The sequence below is a fragment of the Ammospiza caudacuta genome, chromosome 9 (genome assembly GCF_027887145.1).
Source record: "Ammospiza caudacuta isolate bAmmCau1 chromosome 9, bAmmCau1.pri, whole genome shotgun sequence".
In the NCBI taxonomy this organism is placed as follows: domain Eukaryota; kingdom Metazoa; phylum Chordata; class Aves; order Passeriformes; family Passerellidae; genus Ammospiza; species Ammospiza caudacuta.
Genome location: NC_080601.1, coordinates 23,642,706 through 23,656,612, shown reverse-complemented (window position 1 = coordinate 23,656,612; position 13,907 = coordinate 23,642,706). Strand labels below are relative to the sequence as shown.

The window sequence follows — 13,907 nt, the reverse complement described above, 5'->3', positions numbered from 1 at the left end:
GTAAGTAGAGGCATGCCTGCCTTTCCTCCCAATCTGTCTTGTCTTGAAATACACCTTCAGCATAATTATTACATAGACAGTAACTTGCAGAAATAATATGGTGACCTTTGCATATCTCATGAAAAAAAAATGTGTAAAGATTCTTACTGTTTCCCCTGAGGTGTGTTTACAGTCTGACAAAAATAGAGTGCAATGCAAGGTACGTAGTTAATGGGAAAATAAAACTGAGTGTTCTGATCCTGGGTGTGGATTCACTATTGAAATCTACACACAAGTAAACAAAGCAGGCTTCAAAGCCATTGTCATAAGACTTGTAAATAGACTATCTAAATTCTAGACCTTCTCCCCCACCTTGCCCCTGACCTTTTAATCTGCTTTTAATCTTTTTCCAGTGAAAGATTTAGGCAACAATAGTCAACCACTTATGAGTGGGTAAGGATATGGAAGGTTCTGCAACTACTTAGCTGTGCTTCTTTCTTAGATTTTTATCCCAGTCTCTTTCCTCAAAAGACAGTCAGCTGAGGAGCAATTTGTTCATGTACAGGACCTTGCGCATCCGTTCTGGATTGTTGTAGTCACATTCTACTTTGCTAATCTGTCACATGCTTAAATATTTCCAGAATATCTGGGTAGAACTGGTATGGGATATAGAACAATCTAAATTTGCAGGAGCACATAAACTGGTCTTGTAGCTTTAGGAATCTAGACTTTAAATGTCTGTGATGTACCTGATTTTCTCTTTGATCTGCAGTTCAGGTTTCCCAGCAATACATTTTGGAGCATTTCCTGTTATTTACTGGGAAATGGAGATGGTGATATGTGGTCAAGTGACTCATGTTGTGCCATGAGGATATCATGTTTTACAGTCAATGAAGCAGATTTGTAATTCTTTCTTTTCCTTTCTCTTAGGTTACTTCTGTTTTCAATGAGGTGACATCATCCTTTACTTTGAATCCTAAAGTTCTGCAGCAGTTGGACAGTAAAAGGCAACAAGTCCAAATGACTGTTGCAGAAACAAATCAGGAATGGCAGGTGTTGCATCTGCGAGTCCATACCTTTGCTGCATGTGCAGTTGTGAACTTGCAGCAACTTCCAGAAAAACTAAATCCTGTTATAAAACCCTTAATGGAAGCTATCAAAAAAGAAGAGAATACACTCATACAAAACTATGTGGCTTCATGCATAGCAAAGTTACTTCAGCAGTGTACAACCAGGTCTCCTTGTCCCAACTCAAAGATTATAAAAAATCTTTGCAATTCCCTGTGTGTGGATCCACATCTGACCCCACTGGCAGCATGTCCTGCACAGCCTCAGAGTAGCCATGAAAACTCAAAAGGTAGGACATCTAAGACTACCAGGATTCTTAGTATGTCTGTGCTTATTTCTGAGCTGATGAAATGAATATTTGAATGAGGCTTCTTTTCACTGATTTTTAAAATGCCAGGATCTGAGTATTTATTAATAATTATTTCATTTAGATATTTTAAACTGTGTGCAACTAATGTGCATTGTTTTATATCTACATATCTATATATATGTATAAAATGCTATAATTCCAATTTCCATGTATGGACTGTTGTTTAGTTAATATCTAGTTCTGATGCTATTTCACTTACAGATGTTAATGAGTAAAAATGGAAATTAAAGCCTGTCAAAAATGTGTGGCTTGTGTTACATTCCATGGGCTAATCATAAGATAAAAAGATGAGGACAGTGTTCAAAATTAATAAAATAATCCTGTGCATGCAATGGTCATGAATTTTTTTAAATGGCTGTCCATTATTGAAAGTGTATGGATTGAATGAACCCAGATTAACCCAATTAAGATCGTAATACTCTCAAACATTCTAACCTTTTTTAAGATTTGACCATTGTACATTTTACTCTTTCTTAATGAATGTGTCCTCCTTTATCTCAGAGTAGAATAACATTCACATCTGATTGAAAATGAAGCTCTCTAGTATAAATGGAAACACTCACAAATGCAGACGTACTGATGACATCTTTTATTGTACCATGACAGAAGTATTAAACTGTTTTAAAGGACACAGAACATAAATTGATTGGAACTTTAGAACATAATGTGTTCACAGGTAACATACATGTTACCTGTGCCTCTTCCTGAATGATAATTTCTGGCAGTTTGCACACTTAACTTCTCATCCAGAGTCTGTAGTGTGGTCCTAGCACAGTAGCTGTTTGTACTGAAGCTCCATCGTCCTCAAGAGTGGAAAAAATTAAGGTTTTTTTAAAGCACAATCAGCAGATGACTTGTAGGTAGCTCTCACTTCCCCCTATGTGTTAAACTACAGCTTAAAGTGTTGTCAGCTGTTCTCCCTTTTCTTTTAGGTCCCAACTCTGATAAAGATGGGATGCAGCACACAGTTACTAAGCACAGGGGAATAATTACACTGTACAGACATCAGAAAGCTGCTTTTGCCATTACAAGTCGGCGAGGTCCTACGCCAAAAGCTCCAAAAGCCCCTATTGCAGATCTCCCCACAGGCAGCAGTGGAAGCATTCCTACAGAACTTGATGAGGTACATTTCTACAGCTTGAATTTGCAACTTCACATCCACCCCTCCTTTCCATTACTTTGAATTCACTGGAGTTGATACCTTTGTAGTAGGGTGGCAGGGGTTTTGCGCCACAAAACAGGAAGTTTTGTGATTGCAAGCAGCTTATGTTTGATGTTTTAAATGTTTGTCATTAAGAAAATTAACTCCTGAGATGTTGTATTTACTGTAGAATATGAATATCAACATAAGTTCATGGAGATGGATTTCCACAGTGGGTGGAACAAACACAAGATGACATGAGCTGTGACCTGGCCATGTTAGTGTTGGTCCATCTCAATGCCTGGTGGATGCTCCTGAAGCATTAAAACCAGCAATTGAAATATGGTTGTAAAACAGCATGTCTGTGCGACTTCCATACTTGGTGTCCTAAACTCTTCCCTTTTGTTAATTTCAAACTTCAGCATGTTTTAATGAGGTTCTAGGCAGGATTGTGAACTCCTAAACAGTGTTGTGGATTTTATTCTTAATAATTAATGTTTTCTATTAATTCTGCTTGCCAGAGAGAGCAAGAGAGAGGGATAAATAACAAATCAAGTATTTTAAGTTTTCTAGTAAGTACTGTTCTTGGTATCACTGTATTGGCCATATCTGAGGTTCTGGAACCAGAACCACTTGGAAACATCTTGTTGAAATGGACCGGTACCATCAAAGGCCAAATCTCAGATTTATAGACTTTAAATAATTGGCTGTGAAAGAATTTTTGTTTTTTACACATGTATAAAGAATAAAGGAATTAACTCAGGAAAAAATCTGTTGGTGAATGTGTTGTAGGTAGGTGTAAACACAATCAGAATTGAATGCCTATGTAATGAGAGGTCACCCTTGACAATAATTGTTATTAAATGTATCTAACCTTTGAATTGTTTCATTCTAGGCTCAGAAACCTTATGTTGTACAGAGAAGAGGAGCTGAATTTGCCTTATCTACTATAGCTAAACATTTTGGTGCTGAAATGGCAACGGGATTGCCACATCTCTGGGATGCTATGGTTGGTTCGTTAAGGAACAACATTCACATAAATAATTTTGGTAATTGCACTTCTGATTTAAGCTGGGGAAGGGTGGCAGGCTGGAGTCAGTATGTCAGTCTGAAACTGAGCACCATTTCTGTTTTTACCAGACCGAAAGCTGTTACTGGAAAAAGGAGATGCTCCTGCCCAGGAACTGGTGAATTCCTTGCAGGTTTTTGAAACAACAGCAGCTTCAATGGACACTCAGCTACATCCTCTGGTAATCAGCTTTTGCATGAAACACTTCAGTCTCTCTGTGGCTAGTTTAAGTCTTTATTGTGTCTTGTTGTGTTACACTGGAATCAGCATCTCTGCTCTGCTTTATTCTAACTCTGTATTTCCTAGACCTGGAGAACAGACTGGTAATATGATGCCTTCTGTTTGTTATGAAAGTGCAGATTAAAATGTGGTGATGTAGCACTGTGTGGCTGACTGAAAGACTTTTTTAATACATGCCTTTTATGTATATATACATAAATGTGGTATGTGGTTATTGTGTAAATTGATTTTGGTGCTGCTAATACTGTGTGCAGTTGAAAAGAAATTTGTAGAATGTCAGAGAGGCTGAACTTGGTTCATCAAAGCTAGTATTTAGGGACTTGCACACTAGGAAAAACCTGACCATCTGTTTAGGTATCCAGTACAGAGGCATATCTGCTCTGATTAAAAGGAAGACACATACACACACCAGAGACATTGATGTATACCCTGCTGGGGAGATGCAGATTTCCTTCTGGGTGTCCTCCTTGTCACACAGAATTATTGAGATTCCCAATATGAGTAATTAATCTGCATAAACACAAAGGGAATGAGTCCAGGACAAATTTGCTAGCTGGAAGGAATTCTTAAATCTGTGTATCTGTATTTAAGAAATAATTATTTTCTCTTTAATAAAAAATACTGGGTATTTAGTACTATCTTTTCAGTGTGAAATACTTCCTTGCTAACTAAGGACTCAATTAATTTTGATTTTGACTGAAATGCTGAATATTTTGTCACTCTGAATTTTGTCTGTATTGGGGAGTAATACATGTTCAAAGTTTCAATTGCCTTTTTCTTCTGAAATAATTTTTTCATTTTAAACAATTATATCTTGCAAAGGAGCCATTCCAAGCATTCTTAAATTACTTTAAAAGACTCTGTAGTTAAAAAAAAACACTATTTTTTTTATTATTCATATTAACCTTTACTCCCTGCACCTTTTTCTTTTGTTCAGTTAATACAGCATTTGCCTCATCTTTACATGTGCCTTCAACATCCCAGCACTGCTGTGAGACACATGGCTTCCCGTTGTGTGGGTGTTATGAGCAAAATAGCAACCATGGAAACAATGAATATCTTTCTAGAGAAAGTTCTGCCGTGGCTGGGAGCAATAGATGACAACACCAAACAAGAGGGTGCAATTGAAGCACTTGCATGTATCCTTGCTTGGGTATTCAGAAATGCAGAAGATTCTTTGTTGTTTCACTTGGGTGAACAAAAATAGTTGCCTGAAAAAAATGGGAGGAGGAATGAAATAAAATACTAAGCTGGTTTTTGTTCTGTGGAAAGAAACAGAAGAAAGTTTCATTTACATTGCCCGTATTTTATCTGCCATGTGACATTTTGGTGGAGGTAATTCGGTTTCTCAAACCATGCACTTTGCTGGCTAAATGTAATTGGGTAGATCAGATTTCCCTGCTTCTGCATTGCTTTGTTACTAGAAATTTCATTCATCCAAGTGTAACAATTAATGACTTACTGAGTGTGAAATCTCCTGGGTGAATATTTGTCAGACAAACCTGAACTATTAAAAACTATTTCCTTAATGAGCACTGCAGGTGTAATGGAGCAGCTGGATGTTGGTATTGTCCCATACATTGTTCTCCTGGTGGTTCCAGTTCTGGGCAGAATGAGTGATCAGACAAACAGTGTACGTTTTATGGCCACTCAGTGCTTTGCCACACTGATCAGACTGATGCCTCTTGAGGTAAGCTCCAGCTGTAAGTATAGGGATGTGTGAGCTGTCCTGCATCCACTCTCACCAGCTGCAAAGTCCAGGCTTCTGGCTTATTAAATGCTGAATGAGTAACTGGTTTTATAGGTGTTGAGTCCATATCAAATAATAGAAGATGTGCCATTTAAAATGAGCAAAATTGGACCCTGTGTTAGCAATTTTCTAATTTAATGTTAAAATAAAATTTTTCTTTATAAGAAGCTCATGCCAGCTGCATGCACAAAATTAAACGGTAGATTTATTAATTTTGTGTGTAATGCTGCTTTTCTTAGCTTGGGTTTAAAACCTTTAGGCATTGTGTGTGCACTCTCCTTAGGTATGTGTGTTGCTAAGTATGTTGTCAAGAGAAATGCACAGAAGCAGTACTGGTTTAAAGGCAAAATCAAAAATAATAGAAATAGAAAAGTAATAGAAATAATGTCGGGATAAGTAGGGTCACTTATTACTAGTTCCTAAAATCAAAAAGCACCACCCTACATATAGAGGTAAAATATTGTATATTATGATGCAGTAGTGCTTAATCAGTACAGATCTGTTTCAGTCTTTCATTCCTGCTATAACTTGCATAGCTCAGACAACTTCTGATGTTGTGCATCAAGGACTACAATGCTTCTAAGTAACTTAATGTGACCACCAGATGGTAATAGAAGACAATTTAGAATTTCCACAGCAGTAATGAAAAGCAATTGTCAGCTTAATGCATTTTTTATTCTTTCACTTTTTAATTTAGCACAATAGAACCTCAGTATCTGATAACTAGTGATCTGCCTTAACAGGAGCACACTTACTTTGTGTGCTTACACTGAGATGTTCAACTGGTTGAAAGGGAGCAAAGAACTTAATTTCTAGCATGCTCATTGCAGTGCCATTTGCACCAGGCCCTTCTTCATATGCATCCTAAACACAGTGCTGTGGAATACTCCTAGCTTGGGGGAGGGTTAAAGCTATTTTAATAAAGTTCAGTGAGAATCTCTTAAAACCTACTGTACTGGTTTTATTAATTGCATGCATATGCATGATCACGTCATATTTATTTTCCATATTTATGGAAGAAGTGCCTTCAAATTTCCATTTCTGGTCAAGTTCAGTATCAGATACTGAACTATATTAAATATGTGAGCATAGAGTGAAGCAGATTAATAGTGAGAGAAAATACTCGTATTGTCATGGAACAGTATTTTATTTAACAATAGATAAATAGCATTAAGTGAATTGGGGCAACTTAACTATGCTCTGTTTTCTGCATCTTTATGCTCAAATTGAATATTCCTGCAACCATAAAAGTGAAAGTATTACTGAGAGAGGGATTGTAAGATAAATGGTTCAACTTGATCAAACTTGTATTGATAAGCAATTCTGCTGCAAGCTGACAACATATTTGAACCAAATGATCTGCCACAGTGTTCATACTGCAGGTGGGATCTGCAAAAGGGAGTGTAGGCAGAGCATTGAACAAGGAGGCTGCTGTCCCTGTCTGTGTGTGTATTTAAATATCCTGTGGGGCAGTACTAACATCCCCCTTCCTTACTAACCACATACATGGTGGCAATATTTGGTAGAGGATTTTTTTAGTCAGGAGCCCTCTGTAAGTGCTCAGTAAGATGGGTTTTGAAGTAAAGCTGACTAATTGAAAGAGGATGGAAGAGGTCCAGAAAAATGGGATGACAGATGTGATGTTGGTAAAATGGCAGTGCCTCTGCTGCTGCTGTGTGTTATTTGCAAGCAAGAATGAGTATATTTGGCCCCCACATGCCTTCTTTGGGCCTCTGGCCTGGTATGGGGAGTACCTAGGAAGTAAAGGTCTGCTGTTACAGACCTAGAGGGGTTCAGGTTTTGTTTTTTTCTCCCAACAGTTTCCAACTGCTTGAATTCTTCCTGTGGGTTTCAGTATCACTTTAGATCTAATTCTGCTAAGTAGGAGAAAAATCCATCAAACTTTGGATGGTAGCTTGTGGCTCAAGAGGAGTGGGTGTCATAGGATTCTCTAGCAAGCCAGATAAACCCTCTGATTAGAGGTAGAATAGCTCAGTCTTTGTAGAATCTTAGCAGCTTGACCAGAATTTTCTATCTCTTGTGTAATTTTTATCAATCTTTTCAAAGTGTCCTTTTGGGGCAGGATTTATCTCTTGAACCTTGCAACTCTGCATGTTTTGACCTGCAAGTAATCAAACAAGTATAGCTAAATATAGTATTTAACTTTTGAGTTTAGAATCATACAGTTGAGAAGATTGCAGATCTTTACTGTGTGTTTAAAATGTCTGAGTAATGTGAGGTTTAAGTTCTTCTTCTCTGTGTGGCAGTTTAGTCCTGTAGCCCTTACATGACTGCTTTAAAATGTTACCCTAGGCTGGTATACCAGACCCACCAAACATGTCTGAAGAATTAATCAGGATGAAGGCTAAAGAACGTCACTTTCTGGAGCAATTACTGGATGGAAAAAAACTGGAAAACTATGAAATTCCAGTACCAATCAAAGCAGAGCTCAGAAAATACCAGCAGGTAACAGCTTATATTTTTAAAGTTCCAGTCTGATATGGTTTCATGGGATAGTAGGAGTTGTTCAGATACATTTTTCTTGTGAATTTTTTGGGTGTTTGGTTTTTGTTGTGCAGTGTGTATCTTGGACTCTGGGTATGGAAGAACAAATGAAGTAATGCATCCTTTCTATACTGTTCTAGTGATATTTTTCCCCTTCCTGGATTTTGCCTTTTCTGGGAATGGTCAGTGGGCTGTGCCTTGCTAACACTGACTGTGGCAGCCCAGCACTGCAAAGCCAGGCCTCACTGTACTATTTGGATGTTTGGTTTTCCCTTTATTCCTCCTGCTTTTAGTGAATGGGCTGTAGGGGATGCATTTGTGGTGGGGAACCAGCTCCTGGTTTGGCAGTGCTGGGTCACTGAACATATGGATGTGTGAACTGAAGCTCAACTAGCAAAAAGCCAGGTTTTATTGAGTCACTCTCCTTTTCTAATTTCAGGATGGAGTGAACTGGCTTGCATTTCTCAATAAATACAAACTTCATGGAATTCTTTGTGATGACATGGGTTTAGGAAAAACTTTACAATCCATTTGCATTCTTGCAGGTGATCATTGCCTCAGGTAAGCTTAAACAAATCACATTTTGTCTTAGACTTTAATTATAAGTCTTGTGTGGTAATGAATCTGGACATAGTCCTGAGCAACTGTGACTGTGTGTGGCTGTGCTTGGATAGAGGGTTTAGACCAGGTGGACTCCACAGATCCCTTCTCACCTCAACTCTTCTGTGAAAAACAAGTTTTTTAAACTCTTATTTTATATTCTTCAAGGGCTCAGGAATATGCAAGAACAAAACTGGTGGACAGTGTTCCTCTTCCCTCCTTGGTGGTGTGTCCTCCTACACTCACAGGACACTGGGTGGATGAAGTGGGCAAATTTTGCTCAAAAGAATATCTTAATCCATTGCACTATACAGGACCTCCTACTGAGAGAGCAAGGTAACAATCTTGCATTTATAACTGGTTTACAGTAAAATATCACACATGGAAGTTTTCAATATACTTTACTACTACTGAAGCATAGTTTGTGGGTATGGAAACATTTGTGGTGGTGTCCTTAAAGGCTGAAATAATAACAAGTAAGGAACACTTCAATTAACTAATTTTTTTTTTTTTTTAAGATTGCAACACCAGGTGAAAAGACACAATCTCATAGTGGCTTCATATGATGTTGTAAGAAATGACATTGACTTCTTCAGGTAAGAATTGGCTTGTTTTCTGAGGTTTTTAATAGCTTACAATTTTAAATGCTACTTAAGTCTGGGTTCTTCTTTTCCAGAAATATTAAGTTTAATTACTGCATTCTTGATGAAGGCCATGTAATAAAAAATGGAAAAACAAAGCTGTCAAAAGCAGTAAAACAGCTGACTGCTAATTACAGGATAATTCTTTCTGGGACACCAATCCAGGTAATTGATTTTCTATTTTGGATGAATAGTGGAAAACAAGATAGGTCCGTCTTGCACTCAGCTTTATTGTACCTTTTAACAATCATCTTGTTCAAATTATACATTGTAAAACAGCTTTTCATTTCTAAATGCTCAAAACATCATCTTTCCCTTTCCTGGTATATCTGTGTATAGGGGAATGAATGCAAGTTTTGTGGTATTAATGGAGTTCAAAAGTTGGCAGCAAGACTTTCTCTATCACTTCCTCAAGTAAAATTAGCAGGAAACTCAATTCTGAGATCTCCAGATTTTGAACTTTGTCCAGATGACTTGGCTCTGCAGTATCTGTCTCACCCAGGACTAAGACCACTGGTGTGTCCTGGGTTTTGTTAATCAGGAAAACTCTGGTTGTGGCTTAAGGCACTGGACACAGTGGAAAGTCCATTTATACATTCAGGTGCATGCAGAGGTATTTTTGTTACTCAGATGGATGAAAGAGCCACCAAGCTCCAGGAGCTTGGGACCTAGGTTATAGTGTGAAGTTTGTAGGATTTTAAATATGTATGGAAACATTTTCTGATACCTTGCAACAACTTATTCCTTATGAAAATAATTTATCAAATGTTTCTTTTATGTGCAGAACAACGTGTTGGAGTTGTGGTCGTTGTTTGACTTCCTAATGCCAGGGTTCCTGGGCACTGAGCGCCAGTTTGCAGCTCGCTATGGCAAACCAATCCTGGCAAGCCGAGATGCCCGCAGCTCCAGTCGAGAACAAGAGGCTGGTAAGGATCAAGTGTTTCATCTTTGGGTTTTTGTTTTAGCCTTTTAAATGAGATCTGCTAATGAAAAGAAGTGTGGTTATTTCTAACATCAGAGATTGAGGGGGAGCTGAATGGTTTGAAAAATATGTTTTTCTTCTAAAACACTGCTGCTGTTGCCCTCACTAGGGGTACTTGCAATGGAAGCTCTGCACCGCCAAGTGCTGCCATTCCTGCTAAGGAGAATGAAAGAGGATGTGCTGCAAGATCTGCCACCCAAAATTATTCAAGATTATTACTGTATTCTCAGTCCTCTACAGGTATGCTTAAAAAGTGGCTGAAAGTTTATTTCTCAGCATAGTTAAGACCACAACGGCATGAATTCTGTATTCCTGTGTCAATTTGATATCAGCTCTGACAGTCTCTGGGTGTACTAAAAGAATTTTGTAGTATGTGTTTAAAACACTAATTCCAGTCCTGTATTAATACATATTTCTTGAGTTTAATTTTGGGCATTGTTCAAGAACAACATGTAGGTATCTGCAGATTGTTTTTCAATAACCCTTTCCAAGTTGAAAGAGAATAAATGGCAAGAGATTCTGTTGTTAAAGTTTATGTTCTGTTACATATGAAATAGCTTTCTTGATAAATGATAATTCTGAATTTTAACTTGAAACTAAACTCTGAATAGAACTATCTTCTGTCAGAAAAAACACACTCATTCTCTGGTCTGCAGGTTCAGCTTTATGAAGATTTTGCCAAGTCTCGTGCCAAATGTGATATTGATGAAACAGTTTCTTCAATTTCACTGAATGACGAAACTGAAAAACCAAAGCTTAAATCTACAGGTCATGTATTTCAGGTACAGTTTTTTTCAGTAATTTTTATTACCTAGTATATACATTTTTGGTAACTGTATTTATAGGTTTAGTAGAAAATTAAAATCAAATAGTAAACTTAGACATTTGTGGTCATATGATCTAAGTAGAGTATTTATGGCTGGAATGTGAAGTATAGCTATTATGTTTAAATTATGAGTTTGTGTCTTATGATGCATAACATTGCCTCATTTTAATGTGATCTGCTCAGTTCCGCTCTTTTGTGGATCTTGTAAAAACTGAGTACTGAGAGAGCAAAACCTCAGAATGAGGGAAGTAATTCTGATTGCATCAACTCTTACACTTCAACATTAAGATTCTGAAACATGGACAAAATGTTTCCTTAATGGTAGATCTGAATTTATGAAGGTTCATGATCTTATAGAACTGAAGATTAACTCTTGGTTAATTGGAAGCAATTATTCTCAAAGTGCTCCCAAACCCATTTCCTCTACTGCAGACTCAGATCAAAGTGTGAAAAATCCTTGCATTTTTCCAGAAAGAAGGGACCAAGATCACAAGGAGTGTAACAGTGTTTGGATACAATTTGAAATGCAGGTTTTATAATGTGTAACTTTGATGAAAATACACCATAAAGTCCAGATTGTGGAATGTGGCAGAGTGACCCCTGTACTTACAGTTAATTCTGTTAATCCTTTTTCTGTAACTGTGTTTTTGCTTATCATTTCTTTGAACTTCATTTCTTAAATAATTCAAGGCATTGCAGTACTTGCGGAAGCTCTGCAACCATCCAGCATTGGTGCTCACAACCCAACACCCAGAGTACAAGAGAATTACAGAGCAACTTGCAGCTCAGAATTCTTCCCTTCGAGACATCCAGCATGCACCTAAGCTGTCTGCTTTGAAACAAGTGAGTACACATTTGTTGTGCCTTAAATTCCCCAAATGTCTCTGCTGCTGTTACAGTTTAGGATGCTTTATATAAGCTTTCATCAATAGGAAAACTCTTTTTAATAAAATTAAGTAGTAAATGAAAAGAATGCAAGAGTGTTTCAGGGATATGCCCTATTTTCCCTGATAATTTAAGAAGGAGGGGGAAACACAATCTTCATGGCGATGATGTCTATATAATTTGTTGGCATATGAAAAACCTTACTTATGTTTTTTTCTTGTCCTCCTTGTTGCAGGTTTTTTTCGTTTTTATTACACAGGAGACTACTTGATAAAGTTAGATTGCATTTCCATAGTTTTACTTACAATAGAGTTTAAGAAAAGAAAGTGGGGTTTTTTAATTTTTTAATGGCTCTTAAGTTTTTCATAGTTTGACAGGGAAGCCAAACTTTGTCTCCTTGTCATTTAAGTGACTGTCAATTAGATACTTCCTTCTGCAGTTTGTTTCTCTAATTTCTGCTTTTGATAATCAATGAATGTCAATATTTATATGAGCTCTACAGTCATTTTAATGACACACTTTAATGTTCTTTTACTTAAAGCTGCTGCTAGATTGTGGTTTGGGGAATGGTGGATCTTCAGAAAGTGGTACAGAAGCAGTTGTGGCCCAGCACAGAGTGCTTATCTTCTGTCAGCTGAAGAGTATGCTGGACATAGTGGAGCACGACCTTCTGAGACCTCAGTTACCTTCAGTTACGTACCTGCGGCTGGACGGCAGCATTCCTGCTGGGCAGAGACATTCCATTGTTTCCCGGTATGCCTCATCCCCTAGAACCACTGTGAGGCAGCTTTGAACTGTGTTATTTAGATGGTGCAAAATTGGGTTTTTTTATCTGCCTCAAAGCAGATGAGGTTCATAAATTCTTTATTTAAATGAAACTTACCATGCTTAACCTTTTCTTGTATGCAGGTTTAATAATGACCCATCTATAGATGTTCTTTTGCTCACCACTCACGTTGGTGGACTGGGACTTAACTTGACAGGGGCTGACACCGTTGTGTTTGTGGAACATGACTGGAACCCGATGAGAGACCTGCAAGCCATGGATCGGGCACATCGCATTGGGCAGGTGAAAACCTCTTCATTTCCCGTAAGGGTGGCTTTTCTCATGCTGAATTTGCTTGAGAGAGTTTGTAATGTATAACAAAGTGACATCTCTGGGTTTCTATCAAGCTTCCATTCATACTTCTTGCAAATATCCCAGCTGCTGAAGTGCATTCTTCCTTATTCTACCCTCAACTTGATAAGTCTTCTCTTCTGTACTTCCTGAGCTGCTGGGGAGAGGCCAGAGAAGAATCACCCTTTGGTGGAGGAAGAGATAACTCAGGACTGAGACAAGGAACTGAAGGGACAGCCTGCAGAGTTGTTCCTCTCTGGTGCAAGAATGAGTGGTGGTAGTTTTCCTCTAGAGCTGTAAAAATCAGTGAATTCTTCCAGAGTACAGAGGCAACTGAAGATGTTTCTACTGTATAGTGGCAGTCTTGTGCTTTCCATCTAATGTCCGTCAGACTGAGTAGAGTTACTGAAGGGTGGCTCCAGCCCAAACTGCCTTTAGACTGTCCATGCTAAACACTAAAATCTTATGCTTTCCTGAATATCTGAGATGATACTTGTTAGCTAAATGTGTTTTTTTTTCTTTCAGAAACGTGTTGTTAATGTATATCGCCTGATAACCAGGGGAACTCTGGAAGAGAAGATCATGGGTCTTCAAAAGTTCAAAATGAATATTGCAAATACAGTGATCAGCCAAGAAAATGCAAGCCTACAGAGCATGGGAACAGAGCAGCTTCTTGATCTGTTCACTCTTGACAAGGTAAAGAAACAGTTTTACAAATACCTACCAAAAATAGA

The 13,907-nt window shown here is 37.9% G+C and overlaps 1 protein-coding gene across 2 annotated transcripts in view; it reads left to right on the top strand.

Moving 5' to 3' along the window:
* BTAF1 (B-TFIID TATA-box binding protein associated factor 1) overlaps window positions 1–13,907 on the top strand; it is a 42,213-nt gene that overhangs the window by 26,233 nt on the left and 2,073 nt on the right. For both annotated transcript variants that reach the window (XM_058810915.1, XM_058810914.1), the window contains 18 exons: window positions 910–1,336; window positions 2,350–2,540; window positions 3,454–3,607; window positions 3,699–3,808; window positions 4,805–5,006; window positions 5,409–5,557; window positions 7,931–8,083; window positions 8,562–8,683; window positions 8,891–9,058; window positions 9,241–9,318; window positions 9,399–9,528; window positions 10,148–10,289; window positions 10,455–10,585; window positions 11,002–11,127; window positions 11,862–12,014; window positions 12,598–12,809; window positions 12,966–13,125; window positions 13,699–13,869. In XM_058810915.1, the coding sequence (XP_058666898.1) occupies window positions 910–1,336; window positions 2,350–2,540; window positions 3,454–3,607; window positions 3,699–3,808; window positions 4,805–5,006; window positions 5,409–5,557; window positions 7,931–8,083; window positions 8,562–8,683; window positions 8,891–9,058; window positions 9,241–9,318; window positions 9,399–9,528; window positions 10,148–10,289; window positions 10,455–10,585; window positions 11,002–11,127; window positions 11,862–12,014; window positions 12,598–12,809; window positions 12,966–13,125; window positions 13,699–13,869 (2,979 nt within the window). The remainder of the gene's footprint in view (window positions 1–909; window positions 1,337–2,349; window positions 2,541–3,453; window positions 3,608–3,698; window positions 3,809–4,804; window positions 5,007–5,408; window positions 5,558–7,930; window positions 8,084–8,561; window positions 8,684–8,890; window positions 9,059–9,240; window positions 9,319–9,398; window positions 9,529–10,147; window positions 10,290–10,454; window positions 10,586–11,001; window positions 11,128–11,861; window positions 12,015–12,597; window positions 12,810–12,965; window positions 13,126–13,698; window positions 13,870–13,907) is intronic.